The sequence below is a fragment of the Podarcis tiliguerta genome (assembly GCF_965153285.1).
Source record: "Podarcis tiliguerta genome assembly, chromosome: 12".
Taxonomy (NCBI): Eukaryota; Metazoa; Chordata; class Lepidosauria; order Squamata; family Lacertidae; genus Podarcis; species Podarcis tiliguerta.
Window position 1 is genome coordinate 12,172,516 of NC_139545.1, and position 15,448 is coordinate 12,187,963.

A 15,448-nucleotide genomic window follows, 5' to 3' on the forward strand; every position below is an offset into this window, starting at 1 on the left:
CTTCCACGCTGATATGGCGATTGCTTCCTTGGCAAATGAAATCCTCAAGAAAATTGAATGCTATCAAGGCTCATTCAGCTAAGAAAGTTGTTGCTTTAGAAATAGTTTAAGTGATAGTAATGAGAATTTTTATTTACGCTATCTTTTGTCTTTTTTCTAAAGGCTGTGATGAGTAACTGGAATCAGCTTCCATGGCTCTGAATTATATCTAGGCTCAACCGAAATATTTAAAAACCCACCCGTTTTATGTGTGTAATATAATGAGCCCCATTAATTGCAGAACCATCTTTTCTCATAGACAACAGTGTTAGCTCTCCTACCTTTCTGCTGAGAGCACAAAATATGAGATTGTTGAAGAGAGTCTTGTCTTTTGCTGTGGGGGAGGAACAGGAATAATGCACACCTGCAGTTGCCGAGCTCCAAACTTTGTTTTCATTAGTCATACTAGAGGGGCGCTATGAGCATTAGAAGATGGGTACAGCTTTTTAAAAACTGCTTACCTAGGAGCCCTGCTGCCTACACATTTCCCCTTAGCTTCACCCGTTTAATCAAGTCATTTAGAAAACGACGCAAGTTAATGGTGTGTTGGTAATACAGTAAGTAGGCAGCCAACAGATATCCTGGCAGCATAACAATGTACAATCACTACCAGTTAAGCCAAATCCTGTATAATTTTAAATTTGCATGTGTTTCCATTAGTAATGTTACACAATGATCTTTGCTCAAACACAAGTCAATTTAAAAGCTCTTTTTCCCCCAGGAAACTTATGCTCAAGATGGGAGGAATTGTGGGTGAGTGGCTTGTTACTTATCGAAGGCCTTTTAAGTAGGTATTGTTATCCTAGTCTCAATATATGAAATTATTAAGAGATGTTTCCTAATTTGCCAACACATAAGGAAACATTACTCACTGGTTACAAAGTGAATCCAAGATGCTCTTTTTGACCTTAAAAAATCGGAAGTTGCCTGAGGCAACTCTCACAAGACACCTCTCTGTATCCCTTGCCATAGATACTGTATTAGATGGATGTTTTCTGGATTTTGTAACAAACCTGGAATATACTCAAAGAGGAATATGGCCAACCCCAATAGTTCTTCAAAGTGGCAATTTCTGAAACGTTGCTTTTTATGATTCTACCAATACCTTTCTGCATCTATAAACCTTCTCAGTTACATTTTATCTGAGATTAGAAATCCTGTCATGCATCTATAATCCTGGACAAACTTAGTAGGGAGTAAAAACCCTTTGAGCACGTGGTATTTACCAGGGCATAGGATTGCACTGCAAATGGCATTACATGAAAATGTCAAAAGATGGGAATTCATACCTCCCACCCTAGCATTAGGGCATAAATACTCTGACAGTTAGCCACACTACCATTTTGCATTTTACCAAATTTCGTTCATAGAGAATAACTGAAATAACACAGCAAAGTGAATTTAAAAGTTTACTTTAATTTTGAACCATTTGTATAACTGTTCTCATGAAGCATCTGTATCACAGCAGGCTACAATAACTTTGGATAAAAGGCAACTGGTAAACTGTCCAATACAAGGTTCCATACAACAGTTCTTACTGGCCCCTACCCAGACATCTCCAGATAAGTTTTTGATCAAAAACATGAAATAGATCCACCTGCTTATTTTAAGCATATTAAAAAGGAAACTAATTGGACCATTTCTATTTGTCTAATTTTTATACAAAAAGGCTACACAATGTTACACTTTTCAGAATACGATTAGAGTGATTATGAATTAGTGTTCTACACCATTACTCGATCCTTAAAAATCAGAAATTGCTGTAGCAGGTTCACTATAACTTAAAAACACAGAGACTTAGAAACCCTACAGTTACTGCAAAAAAGAAAACTACTTTAAAAGCAAGCAAGGTCAGTACCATTACAAGAGATTTAAAAATTAAAAAAAGTTTTAAACAAGCAAGGCTAGAGTTTGATAAATTCCATCTTGTGATATTCCTTCTTGTGCATTCTTCGTTTCGTGAGTCACTCTCCAAATCCATTTGTTACTCCTCGACCAAAAGGACCAGAACAAAAAGTTTACTTCAGTTGTTCCCATAGGAAACTCAGCTTGGTTAGTGTGTCAGGCACTTTCTGAGATACTAGCCCACCCCTCGAGCCCTCTCAGCAACTCTACAGGCCAATCACAATGCAAGATCATTCAGACAATACAGCTGTGTAGGAGGGAAAAAAAAAAATCAGGGTTAAACAACAGGAATGGTTACTCAGGTTAGAACTGCATCATGACACACCTAAGTAAATCACTCTGACAGACTGTAATCGTGAGTCAAGTTGAAAGCAGACACTGCAATTTTGAAACACGCGTCTGTGACCAACACGAACCAACCCAAAGCCGTTCCCTCCCTGCCAGCCAAATTCTCAGATTGGTAGGTAGGTGGAGCTTCTTACCTAAAGGACGATTTACAGGTCAGTATCGAACCAGGCCAACTGATTACTGTCACCTGGAGGCAGCCCATCCATAAGGTCCTGGGCATGTCCTAGATCTGGCAGCCCATCAACTGGGTAGTCAGCACCAGGGTGGTGGCCCCCCATGTCATGTTCCATCATTGGGTCCATACCCAAGGCATCCTGACCGTATCCTCCAGAGTGGAAAGAACGGTAGCTAGGATCTAAGAAAGTTAAGGATGGCAGAGGGGAGAAGGGGGGGAAAAGCATGTTAACATGTTAGGCGCACCAGAAGCTCCAAACATCAGTGGGTGAGATTCCATAACCCAGCCACACTGAAGTCACATTTTCTAGCCCGGAAGTTGTATGGACAAAATGGCAAGTCATTAGCATGCTACTACCAGAAGCATAAGCAAGTTGCAGCCAAGCCATTAGTCTGCATACTGCTGAAAACCCGGAACAGCAATACTATTACAATGCACACAACTGAAATGCAGACTTTTAAATATGCAACTAGAAACGCTTATAGCTTGTTTTTACCTGCCCATAAAACAAATGTTTCTATATTTACACAACCGGCACATTTTTATATACAAAAATGCTTTGCATCAGGGAACTTTCGTAGCATTTGAATATGAGGCAATTAATCTAGAATGACTTGGTGAGGTGCTCTCACACAGAGGCTGCTCAACACGTGTTTTGAGTGGCATTGTTCCACGGAACAGCGCAAATAACGAAGGTTCAGTTAAGATGCTACCATCTTAACGTGTTTGCAGTTCTTCATTAAAGACATTCTGAGTATATTTGGTTTTACTGCAACTGATACATACCATCTGGGCGATAGCCAAGAGGTTCTCCTTGGGCACCAATATCAAGTCCCAGATCTGCAGTCTGTAGGGAATATGCAAAGAATTAAGTCTCTCAGCAGAGGCAGGAAATTAATTCCAGAAGCACCCATCATCTATGAATTTGTTCCAAGAGTTACTTAATGTTATATATGCCTGCACTGATTTGGTTATAAGTACACAACAGTCAGCTCCAGCTATTTTTCTATGTAGCTAGCACATATGAAGCAGACCAAGTTGCCATACCAAGGCTGAGTCCTCTGCAATAGTCTCATTAATAGAAACTTTAATATTGGGAGACTTCTTCTAGTGTATACGACAATCAGGTGTCTAATAGGAACATTATATGGTTTTCGTTAATTTGCCATTAAAAAGGTAAAGCGACCCCTGACCATTAGGTCCAGTCGTGGCCGACTCTGGGGTTGCGGCGCTCAACTTGCTTTACTGACCGAGGCCAGCATGACTAAGCTGCTTCTGGTGAAACCAGAGCAGCGCATGGAATCGCTGTTTACCTTCTCGCCGGAGCGGTACCTATTGATCTACTTGCACTGTGTGCTTTTGAACTGCTAAGGTTGGCAGGAGCAGGGACCGAGCAACGGGAGCTCACCCCGTCGTGGGGATTTGAACTGCTGACCTTCTGATCGGCAAGCCCTAGGGCTCTGTGGTTTAACCCACAGTGACACCCGCATCCATTAGTGGCCTACCAACACCGAACAGCATTTAGGAATCCAAAGGCTCACTCAAGCCACAGAACAGTTTTAGGAACACAACTAATGGCTTTTATCTGAAAACTGCTCTGAAACCCACTACAAAAGTCCAAGCTTAATGTTATTGTTTGCTGGCATATGGTGCAATGGGTCAGCGTGTCTGGCTGTTAACCAGGAGGTTGGTGGTTCGAGCCCACCCAGGGACAGGATTCTTGCACTGCAGGGGGTGAACTAGATGACCCCCGGGGTCCCTTTCAACACCATGATTCAAGGAATACTGTTAGCTGTGTATCTAGCTGTTTAACTGACCTCATTCCAAGCCATCGGTTCAGTCCTGAAGAGGGAGCTCGTCAGTTCAACCGAAAGCCGTTTCTTATAATCTTGTGGTTTATCTTCGGACATCCTAAACAACACTGCAGCTGCGTATGTCGCTGTTCAAGGAGAAGGGAGTTTTAGCAGAGGAATCCAAATACCACCAAGCCCAATTCTCTCTTCCTCCACTTACCCACACCCTCATTCCTAGAATGAAGAAGTTCCGTCAGTGGTGCTGTAGCCCCCTCTGCTTCAATTGCCTCCGCTGCTTCTTTGTCCTGAGCCAATTCACACAGTACACCTGCAGCCACTCTCTGGATGTTCTCGATAGGGGAATACAACAGCTAGAAGGAAAACATCAAGCGGGACAGACATTATAAGGTATGTTGTTTGAGCACAAACTACAAGCATTGTCAAGAAAAACCTCCCTTCCTTAGGCCTTGACCAAAGTTTGGTTCCTGCAGGCCTCTAGGTAATCAAACACTACTTTCTGGTGAGAAATTCAACTTTCACTAATGAGGATGAGATCATGAATTCAGTGCACGTGTGATGTCTGGTACAAGCTGGGTTCCAAGGCCGCTGACACCACAACTAATTGGACCAGATGCCTTCCGTTATTTACCATATTTTTCGCTCTATAAGACGCACCAGACCACAAGACGCACCTAGTTTTTGGAGGAGGAAAACAACAACAAAAATTTTCTGAATCTCAGAAGCCAGAACAGCAAGAGGGATCGCTACGCAGTGAAAGCAGCAATCCCTCTTGCTGTTCTGGCTTCTGTGATAGCTGCGCAGCCTGCATTCGCTCCATAAGACGCACACACATTTCCCCTTTTTAGGAGGGAAAAAGTGAGTCTTATAGAGCAAAAAACACAGTATTTTTTCTGGAAAATTACAGCGAGTCTGATGGTCCTGAAAGTGAGCAAAGATAAATATCCAGCCCCTATTTTTCTGGGCAGTGGGCACATTACTACATGAATGCAGTAAGACCCTCCTCAGTTTTAGAGATTCTTGGGCACCATACCGTCACATTTTCAACTTTAAAAAAAAAGGTCTCAGGAAGCCAAATTCTGCACACAATGCCAAATTCTTTATTTCTATGCAAATATATGGTATATTGACTAAAACTCTGCCAATACTGTGCTTGGATAAGGCTGCAGCTAGAAAATAACTGGGCAGTTTCTAAAAATTGTTTCCCACACTCTTCCCACACATCACAACTCTTCCAAGTATTTTCTCACTCAGAAACTTTACCTACCTGCACAAATAGTGGAATGGTGTTTAGACCCCTAATTACAATTCGATTGTGGACATCTCTAGCCAAGATATGAAGGGCTCCAGTGCAACCTTCAACTATTTCTTCCATACGAACGCCCTCCTGCACAAGAAATATTTTTGGGGGGGATTAATTACTACACAGGTATTAGTTACAGAAATCCTGACAAATCAAACATGCCTTTGATACCTAGTCTGCATTGGCATATTTGTATTGTTTTTTCAGTGAGCAGTCAAGTTTTGCAAGTGCAGAGATAAGAGAGTTAAAACCACCTTTATAGTGGAATAATGTGTCCCTGAATAGCAGGTACGGCAATAAGTTTAGTGAACACTTACAGACGTCTACCAGTAACTTCTTCCTGTCTGCCATTACAGAATCAGCCTCAGCAGTAAGCCGCCTACAGTATTTTAACACAATAGCAGGAAAAGCAAGACAAGCAGTTGCATTATTTGAAGCTTTTGGTTAGACAAAGGAGATCCTTCTGCACTTATTTCTGCCATTCCTCATTAAGAGTCACATACCACAAACTGTTGCTGTGTGCCACCCATTGATGTACGGCGTTGGGTGTCTTGATGTGCTCTAACCAGCAGCTGGACTAGTCTTGGAATAGCACCTTGTTCACGCAATGGAGCATGATTTGCTGGACAGAGAGCAAGATTGCGGATCAGACCAACGGTAGCCTGAAATTACAAGGAAAGCCGTTAGAAAGTTTAAGACATCCTGCAAGGCACTCAAAAACCTTGCTTCAGCTGGGTTTTCAACTAGAACTATTGTTTTGGATTCCCTCAGTCTTCTCCCACCCCCAAAGACAGGATTATACTTTGAATTCTGTTACCTTGATAAGAGGCCAGTGAGATGGCGGATGCAGGAGTTTAACCACCACTGGAAGTCCATAATGGAGACGCACTGCATTCTGCGCCATCTCAGCTTCTTGGTGCCGACTAGTAAGGTGACGGAGCGCACAGATAGCTGGCTCAGTGATATCTTCCCTGTCACCAGCCCGGAGAACTGTACGCACAAGAGCCTCGATGCCACCCACTTGGCACACCATCATTTTATTCTTGTAGTTGTTGCAAGTAAGGTTAGACAGGATACCAGCTGCACAGGTTACAACGTTGATGTCGTCTGACCCTAATAGCTGCACAAGGGTTCCCAGTAGACCCTCCATGCCTTCCTGTAAGAAGAGAGCATGCATTAACACCAGCTTCTTTGTACCTGGCCGTTTATTAATGCCAAGTTTCTGTAAGAGCTATTTTTACTATCTCACCTTCCTATCTGTGGGTTGTATTAATCCAGATAGGAAATTTAAAGGGGTGGCTGATCGCAGATTAACAGGGCTTCTCAGCAAAGTACACAACAATGAAAAGGACCAAGATAGATCCATTCTAGCAACACTGATTACCAGAAACTTTCTTCCTCCTGTAGCATCTGCTTATACAATGGGAAGCCTTAAAAAGGCCCTTTTGATCAAGCCCACAACTAAATGAGAAAGGATTCCCCAGAGGTGACTAGCGTTCTTCCCAATGACAATTTGTTCTCCAACTAAGGGTACAGATAAAAAGCACAGCTCCACCTACCACATTCTCATTAGCATGCAACTAACCCTCTCCAAGGCTAAAATTGAGGGGGGAATAAGTGAACCCTTAAGAGCTTAACATGTAGAACTGGCACTTTGAAAAACAAAAACATGAACAGTTCATCCAAAATATGGGATGAGGCAGGAGCGTTAACTGAGTCAGCAGTGCAATCATTAGAAAGCATCTCTCTTCATCTGTTTCTATATATTTCCCACATTTGATTTAAAACAATCCTAGGGAAGTATTTGCATATCCATAGGTAGAATTTAATTTTTTAATTTACACTAGCCTGGAATATGCTTCATTAGAGGACAGCATATAATTTTAAATAAAAACATTGTAAAAACGAGGAAGAAATCCAGGCACCTCAAATTCCTCCCTCATTTCAGTCTGTCATAAGAATTCCTCACCTGGACACAACATCATTACTTCTTAGATCATCTCTTCCATGCCCCCACTAACAAGTGGTTGTTGCAATATGTCACTATCTTGTGTTAATCAGCATAGCATCCTTATACCTCAATACTAATCTCATGGCTCTTTAATTCAGGGGCCAGGCAACATGCAATCCATGGTTTACTGCAAGGAGCAAGCATGGTTCAGGCTCATGCGTGCCCCTCAGTTTATTCATGGTAACTTTTATCAACCTAGCTTGACACTTGGGAACACTTTATAGCTTTGGCGTTTATGATAACCTTTTTAAGTTCTTGTTCCTTACCTGCTTAGTTGCAGCATCCGAAAGATTTCTAAGAGTCCAGAGACAATTCTGAACAAGCCGCTGGCTTGGATCTGTAAGGTGGAGTCCCAAAGCCTGCATTCCACCTAAAGAACAGTTAGGTGTATTAGGTTCCACATCATCATGTATCCTTCCAACCTCAAGTCTTTACACAGGACATTCAGTCTTTCACTTCAAAGTACCACACATGTGCCCGATTGCTGTTCTGAATTTTCCTCACTTTTAAACCATCTAACTCTTCTGACAACCATGTTTCATTTCAGAGCTAAGCTTTAAGCCAGTGAATGAGGACACATTCTCTCTCACACACAAGTACGTGTGGCCAGAATCACAGCGTACTTCTAATTTTATTACCTCTTCAGGATTCAGACACATTAACCCATCCACCAGTTTAGAAAGTCATGAGGTCTCTAATTATACAGTAGTTGGGAAATGAAACCCATTTTAAAGTGGCATGGCATCATCTAACTTTAGTTTTACTTCTATGCGGCCCTTTAGTTAAAAGTACTATCTAGCAATAATTGTCTAAACCCAAAGCATTCATGTTGGTTTGAAACACCTCCCATATCCATAAGCTTTGGCACAGAGCCAACACAAAATGTGATAGTGTTGCCATAAAAGAGCTACTTACCAGCCTCTACAATTGCCGGTTTGTTACTAGAGCAGACTGACAGCACCTTTAGCACTCTACTTGTGGTCCACAGTAGTTTCTCATAGGTGTAGGTCCTCATTATGTTTACTAGAGCCTGGGGTCCACCACTGGCCAGAATGATAAGCTGCAAAAAGTGTTGTTGTTTTTTTAAAAATAAAGCAGTAATTACTCATTTCATTTATATCCTACCTTTCCTCCTAGTAACTATTTATTTAAAATATTTATAACCTGCCTTTCATCTATATAGATACCAGGGTGAGGGACAACCAACCTTGCAATAAATTTAGTTTAAAAATCCATGGATAGGGGCAGCTAAAATTACAGAAATACGGTAGGAAGAACACATCTAACAGTAAAACCTTCAAAACACCCAGGCAAATGAATCTTGGCCTCACACCAAAATGATAAAAATGAATGTACCAGTTACACTACTAAAAAAAAGGCATTCTTTGTGGGTGCCCCACAGAGAAGACCCTTGGGAGATGCAGCAAGTCACCAAGTGGGCTTTTGATGGCTGAGTGGCAATTTGAGCCTGGGTTTCCCCAGCCCCACACTAACCACTATGCCATGTGGGCTTTTTTGACATTTGTGTCATTGCCTGCCTGCATAGACTTATTGGATTCTTGGTCACTAAAAGAACTATGGAAGGTGTTTCTTCCTCCGTTTGCTGCTCGTGTTTCTGAGCTGCCAGACTACCATATTTCTGCGAATCTAATGCACCACTGAATCTAATGTGCACCTCAATTTTCAAAACCTTGAAACCAAAAAAGTATTTGCTATGCCAGTGGTGTTTTTCAAGCTTGCAATCGAATCTAATGCGCCATCAAATCTAATGCGCACATTAATTTTCGCAACGTATTTTGGCCCAAAAAGGTGCGAGTTACATGAGTAAATAAAGTACTATTTGTCCTTTACATACTCAAAACACTTTAAAATGTTTTGATAGTTACCTTGCTTTCTTGGTTGCCATATGCAAGAATCTGCAGGCAGTCTGTTGTGATGGCCAAAAACTTAACATTTGTCTTGTTGAGCAAGGCAACCATTTTCTGCAAACCACCAGCTAGACGAACAGCCATTTTGGCGCCTTCTTGATGCAAGAGAAGATTGTGCAGAGTAGTAATGGCGTAGAAGAGCACAGAATCCACGGGAGAACTATGAAGAAAGTTTAGGTTAGCAAAACTCCAGTCCAAGGCTGATAGATGTTGGAAAGATGTGTTATGTCAACGATCTACATACCCAAGCATCTTAACAAGAGCAGGAATGCCTCCTGATTTAAAGATTGCCAGCAAGCCTTCACGGTGATGAGAGAGGTTGTGTAGTGTACCCGCAGTACAACGGGCTGTTTCCACATCATTTGTATTCTGCATAGTACGCACAATGGCAGAAACCATTTGAGGAGAGCGCATTATAGCATGGCGGGAGGCTTCCTTTTTGGACAACTGATGAACCATAACTGCAGCCTTGTTCACCACCACCTACAAAAGGCATTTGAGTTACTTGTTTTGATGTTCATGAACTTTTCAAGGTATGATGAGAAGATCACTAAAACACTTTCAACACAGGAAAACTATGAACGTTGGAGGCACAATTTCAATGTGAAACAGCACAGTCCAACTCAAAGTGTCCCTTGTGGGGCTCATGGAAAAAGACTCATTACTTACAAGCCAATAATTACATGCACATTACCTGGTCCTCATCGTTCAAGAGTTTGGTCAGTTCTGGGATGGCCCGAGTTGCAAGTTCTGCATCATCTTGGTAGTTTATCAAGTTAACCACAGCATGTTTTAACATCTGGGATGGTTCAGCCAGGCGCTGCACATTTGTTGGGTGAGCAGCATCAAACTGTGTTGATGGGATCTGCATGCCTTCGTCCAATGTTTCTGGGAACATGGCAGCACGCACCCTCTGTGCTCTCGTCATAGCATACTGTCCATCAATATCTGGAACAGGAGCAAGTACTTTTTTAACAGCTTGACTGACAAGGAAGTAGGCAGTTATTTAGGTAATAAAACTGTACTTACCAGCAACCTGTTCCTGAGTGAAGGACTGAGAGAATCCCTGTTCCCACTCATATAGAACTTGGTTGGTATCAACATCTTCCTCTTCAGGATTTCCCTTGCCACTCAGAGAGGGAGCCGTTGTTGTGGCACCAGAGTGGATACCAGAATCCAGGTATGATTGTTGCTGCCAGTGGCTGACAGCTGCTTTTCTATCTGGCTCCATTGCCATGTCCAACTCCATCAAGTCAGCTGCAAGAGATGGTTAACGATGAGTTTGCTTCAACATTACACATCATTTTGTCAAAATCCTGGATTTGGACAAATACAAGTTATCTACACTACGCGTTTATAATGGTCACCCCATTTAAGACCTGCTGGAGAGGCTCTTCTTTATATCACACACCAGAAGAGTGATTGGTTAGGAGACAAGAGCCTTAGTCGAGGAAATCCCATTTAAGAGAATTCCACATTACCCCTTCCTTGCTGTTTGTTTCGCCACTATTGTGGAAACCATTTTGTTTCAACAAGCCCTTCAAGCTCATACTTTCATACTCCTTCACCTGAGCTTTTATCTGCAGCCCCACAATTCAAGTTTTCCATCTGATGCCTACTGGCCATGATCCAGAAGCATTCAAATATTTACTGATCTCTTCTTGCCATTCATTATTTTTGTTTTACAAACACATTAAATTCTAGAAACAAAAAAAACCTGAAATTTGATTAACAGTATTGTTCTTCCTGTAACAGTATTGTTCTTCCTGTAAGTACAGGCTAACTAAATGTCTGTTGGGCAGGGAGAAAAGACTGGGATTTTGGAGTCGTGTCAAGCCCACTCAGAAGCCTGCAACTCTATCACTTTCTGTTCAAAGTAAACCTAAAATCAGAATCCAGTGAAACCACCAGAACAGGCCAACTCCATGCAGCCTTAATTCCCTGGACACATAGAGCTGTTATTTGCTAAGTCTTGAGAATTTATGCCCACACCCAGCAAGATCAGAGTTGAAATAATCACAATGAACCATCAGTAACTTGATGGTTACACACAAGACACACCTTGGGTTGCCATGATCCTTGATGTGCTCCCAGAACTGTGGTCTACTGCACTTCAGACCCTAAAATACAACAAAATATATAGTTAAGGGATTTGCTGGCTTTAGGTTTCAATAGTAGGATCTAAGGTACGATTCCACTAAGTAATGAGACATAGCTTTGCTAAGGAAACTAGCATAATTTAATATTTGTAGGCCATGCTATACTCTGAGCTTGGCCCTGTCAGCAAATAGCAATTTGAGGAACTGCCTCTCTAGAAATTTGATGTGGGAACAGTGGACTTCAGCTGTTTAAACTGTGCCTTAACCTGAGCATTTGGAATAAATGCAAATATTACAATACCAATACACACCCAGCTACTTCCTTCCAAAGGAAACCAAACCCAGGCATAAACTACACATCTGGATCTTCTTATTGCTCATTTAAGTGCAGTGAACATTAACACTGTTGTTAGAAGATTGTGTTTCCTTGCAGGGAAACTGTGAGCTGCTGTTAATGAACTACAGCAGAGAAAGTAACTGCCACACTCCTAGCCCAAATGTTATTGGGTGATGGAGGCCTTGCGACAGCAACTCAAAGGTGACCTTGAGAACAATGCAACTGCTAGGCTATGACCTATGATCTAAAGATTAGTTTCTATGAAGTTGAATGAAGGAGTTGCATCTTTGCTGGGTCAGGGAAATCTTTGAAATAGAGCAGCAATAGGGAAGCTCAGGCTAGGGACCAAATGTAGCCCTCCTGGCTTCTCTACCTGGCCCTCAGAACTCTGCCCAGGCCACACAAAGCCGCAGCCCTCAAGGGCTCTGCTTTGCACTTGGTAGTATTTCCTTGAACTCAAATAATGCTTCATCTGAATTATACGCGTGGAAGCCCGGAGAAATTCGCTTTCCCCCCCACAGACTTTTATGAAAAATAGAAAAAACTGGATTGTTTTAAGACAAGGTATGCATATATTTAGGCCCCCCCAAATGTTTATGCAAGTCTGTGTACAGTATCGGATCATAATATTTCTGTACACAGAGCACAAACAAATCCTAAACGGTACACAAAAAGTACACCTCTAAAATGTAAGAGCAAGATGCTTTCTGCCTCTTGGAGGGCACTGTCATTGTCACAAGAGAAGGAAGAATGATTCACTGCCTTCTTTGTTTGTGACCTTCTTGTTGACATAGGTAGTGGACCTGTCTCTGTCCTGTCCTCTGGACTAGCTTAGTTTAATCTGAGCAAATCATGCATTTTTAGAACTGCAGTACAAAGGAAGAAACGGAAAGTGATAACTTAGAAAAGGAGACCGATTGAATTTCATGTGGTGTTCATTGAGGTTTGTTCCCCCCTATTTTTATGGAAATGAGTGTTTTATGTTTGCTTGAAACTGCGGGAGAATTGGAGGAGACATGATAATTTTCAAAATAATGATTTGTTTTACTGTAATGTTGATGGCTCCTGTTTCTATTGTTACTTTGCCTGCTCCTCAAACTAGCAAAAGCAGAGGTGCTAGCTTCCTTATACGCCAAGCTGTAATAAAAACTTATTTTTTAAAAAAAACCAATGTGAAATTATTTTCTGAAAAAACTGTACTTTTAATACATGAGACACAATAATCCTACAGTAAACCAAGCTATACATAATGCATGTTATGTTCCTACAGTAACAAATTGACTTTCAATATGTAGAATGCTTTTTTAAAAAAAGTATTGCATTTTTTTGAGTTCCCTCTCCCCCTCCACAAAAAAACTGAGAAAAGCATACACACACCCTCGCCCACCACCCTCAAAATATCTCAAAATTTTACAACTCTAGTCTTGATAGAAAGATGTGTGTGTATAAACTAGCCTACTGTAAAAAGATAAAATCTGTGCTTATTGCTTGGCCCACCACTGGCATGCACATGCTGACAAGAAGGCAATCTGGTTCAGGGTGGAAAAGATTCCCCAGCTCCGAATTAAGAGTAGCAACTGACAAGAGTCAGTGATAAAGATCACATAAGGGTTAAGCCTATATACTACAATACATCTGGATCCACACTTACCAACATAGCTTTCTGGCAAGATACAATTATGCCCTCAACTTTGTCCTGGATGAAAAGGCCAAACAGTGTGTCTTCTGTTTGCTGCCTTCCCTCCCCCACATACCAATTTAAGACTATCACCTGCAATCCCTTTTGCAAAACTACAGTGGTACCTCGGGTTACATACGCTACAGGTTACAGACTCCGCTAACCCAGAAATAGTGCTTCAGGTTAAGAACTTTGCTTCAGGGTGAGAACAGAAATTGTGCTCCGGCGGCGGGGCAGCAGCAGGAGGCCCCATTAGCTAAAGTGGTGCTTCAGGTTAAAAACAGTTTCAGGTTAAGAACGGACCTCCGGAACGAATTAAGTACTTAACTCGAGGTACCACTGTACTGGCATTTGTGGAAGTATGCCATATAACAGGAGCCAAAGGAGTGAGATTTATGGAGATGCAACCATTAACTTAAGTTCAGTTGTAATACAGGTGACTCTCAACTTATGTGGGGGTTACATTCCAGGAATAGTGGCTAAGGCCAAAACTGTGCATGGTCAAAACACATTGGGTTCAGTGGTGGGTGGGATTGCCAAAGTTTTCTTCCTGGATACCGAGCCCCTTTTAATTTTTTTAAGCAAAGCACGTAAAGCTGAATGAGCACAAATTAAAAGGCACATAAGTTGAGTGTTACCTGTACAACTCCAGCATTTTTAGAGTTGAATATTTTTTTGTTGGTGAATGTGCTATGTAGTCTTCCCTGCTTCATATCAAGCAATACTAGTTTACTTGCTGCATAACTAGTTCTGCAAGCTTGCAATTAAATGCTAAACATTTCTTTTCCTAATCTGCTGTGCTGGGTAGAGCCCCCTTCAAAAGAAATCCCTCACTGCTTCATTAAGTGTGGAAACCTGGTATCTGGAAGGAAGTGGTCAGACCTACATATTTGGACTTGTTCAGTGCTCACCCTTCAGGATGCCAGCCAACAAGGTTAATGAAATATAATGGATGTATTCACACATGCTAGAATGGTGGTTTAATAGTGTAACACACATTCATGGAACTGTCTGTTAGTTCAAGTGAAGGAGGACTGCAGCTATCCTGTAAGTTTAAACAGAGATCAAAGTGTCTACATAGATGCTCCGGAGATGTCCTGTGCACTGTGCAAAATCACTGCTATGAATACAGCTATGAATACCAAGCTGTTTCAAAGGAATTTAAAATCTGGTTCTATCACGCAGACATTATTTCTGCAGTAGGGTTAGACAAGTTTGCAGAAGTTTTGCTTTGTCTGGGAATCATATTTCCTTAGCATGAATATCCATTTGTTTTTCTAAGGCTCCAGTCTGTTTCAGCCCCCACCCCAGATGTGCAAGTAAGGTTAGCACAAAATAATTTTGTATACTTTATAGAATTTTGTATACATTATAGAACTGCATGTATGGTTCCAACAGATAACTATAATTTCAAAATACATTTATCCCTTCTCCCTACACACCACCTCCAATTTTTGCTATGGCTTGTATACATTGTTATAACCTGTTCTCAAATATTATATATATATATATATATATATATATATATATATATATATATATATAATCTATAATAGCCATTCATCAATTTTGAAACATTTCCTTCTGATACCTCTTGAGTAAATACTTTGCCTGAGAAAAACAGATCTTGCTTCCTTCCGAGACGACATACACACATTTCTCCCTAACATAGCCAACAGGTTTTAAGACAGGTTTCTTCCCCTTCTATTTTACTAGCTATTACTGAATGTACCTCCATGTTTTGCTTCAGAAATCAACAATTCAAAATTTAATGTGCTCCGATGAAATTTAGTTGTTCCAATGAACAGCTTATT

At 41.3% G+C, this 15,448-nt stretch overlaps 2 protein-coding genes across 15 annotated transcripts in view; one reads left to right on the plus strand and one right to left on the minus strand.

Annotated features, from left to right (window-relative positions):
- ULK4 (unc-51 like kinase 4) overlaps positions 1-1,675 on the plus strand; it is a 161,618-nt gene extending 159,943 nt beyond the window's left edge. For all 6 annotated transcript variants that reach the window (XM_083404656.1, XM_083404654.1, XM_083404658.1 and 3 more), the window contains exon 37: positions 1-1,675. In XM_083404656.1, coding sequence (XP_083260782.1) covers positions 1-82 — 82 coding nt within the window. In that variant the 3' untranslated portion in view covers positions 83-1,675.
- The window catches only part of CTNNB1 (catenin beta 1), a 26,589-nt gene continuing 12,576 nt past the window's right edge, over positions 1,436-15,448 (minus strand). For 4 of the 9 annotated variants that reach the window (XM_083404853.1, XM_083404852.1, XM_083404851.1 and 1 more), the window contains exons 2-16: positions 11,582-11,640; positions 10,550-10,777; positions 10,215-10,468; positions 9,765-10,003; positions 9,479-9,680; positions 8,508-8,652; positions 7,859-7,962; positions 6,399-6,737; positions 6,085-6,243; positions 5,546-5,665; positions 4,481-4,631; positions 4,285-4,406; positions 3,254-3,314; positions 2,427-2,647; positions 1,436-2,191 (exon numbers count right to left, since the gene is read on the minus strand). In XM_083404853.1, the coding sequence (XP_083260979.1) occupies positions 2,439-2,647; positions 3,254-3,314; positions 4,285-4,406; positions 4,481-4,631; positions 5,546-5,665; positions 6,085-6,243; positions 6,399-6,737; positions 7,859-7,962; positions 8,508-8,652; positions 9,479-9,680; positions 9,765-10,003; positions 10,215-10,468; positions 10,550-10,777; positions 11,582-11,594 (2,346 nt within the window). In that variant the 5' untranslated portion in view covers positions 11,595-11,640 and the 3' untranslated portion in view covers positions 1,436-2,191; positions 2,427-2,438. Of the gene's footprint in view, positions 2,192-2,426; positions 2,648-3,253; positions 3,315-4,284; positions 4,407-4,480; positions 4,632-5,545; positions 5,666-6,084; positions 6,244-6,398; positions 6,738-7,858; positions 7,963-8,507; positions 8,653-9,478; positions 9,681-9,764; positions 10,004-10,214; positions 10,469-10,549; positions 10,778-11,581; positions 11,641-12,636; positions 12,823-14,631; positions 14,680-15,448 lie in introns of all 9 variants that reach the window. The other 5 variants (XM_083404859.1, XM_083404858.1, XM_083404856.1 and 2 more) reach the window with 4 other exon arrangements.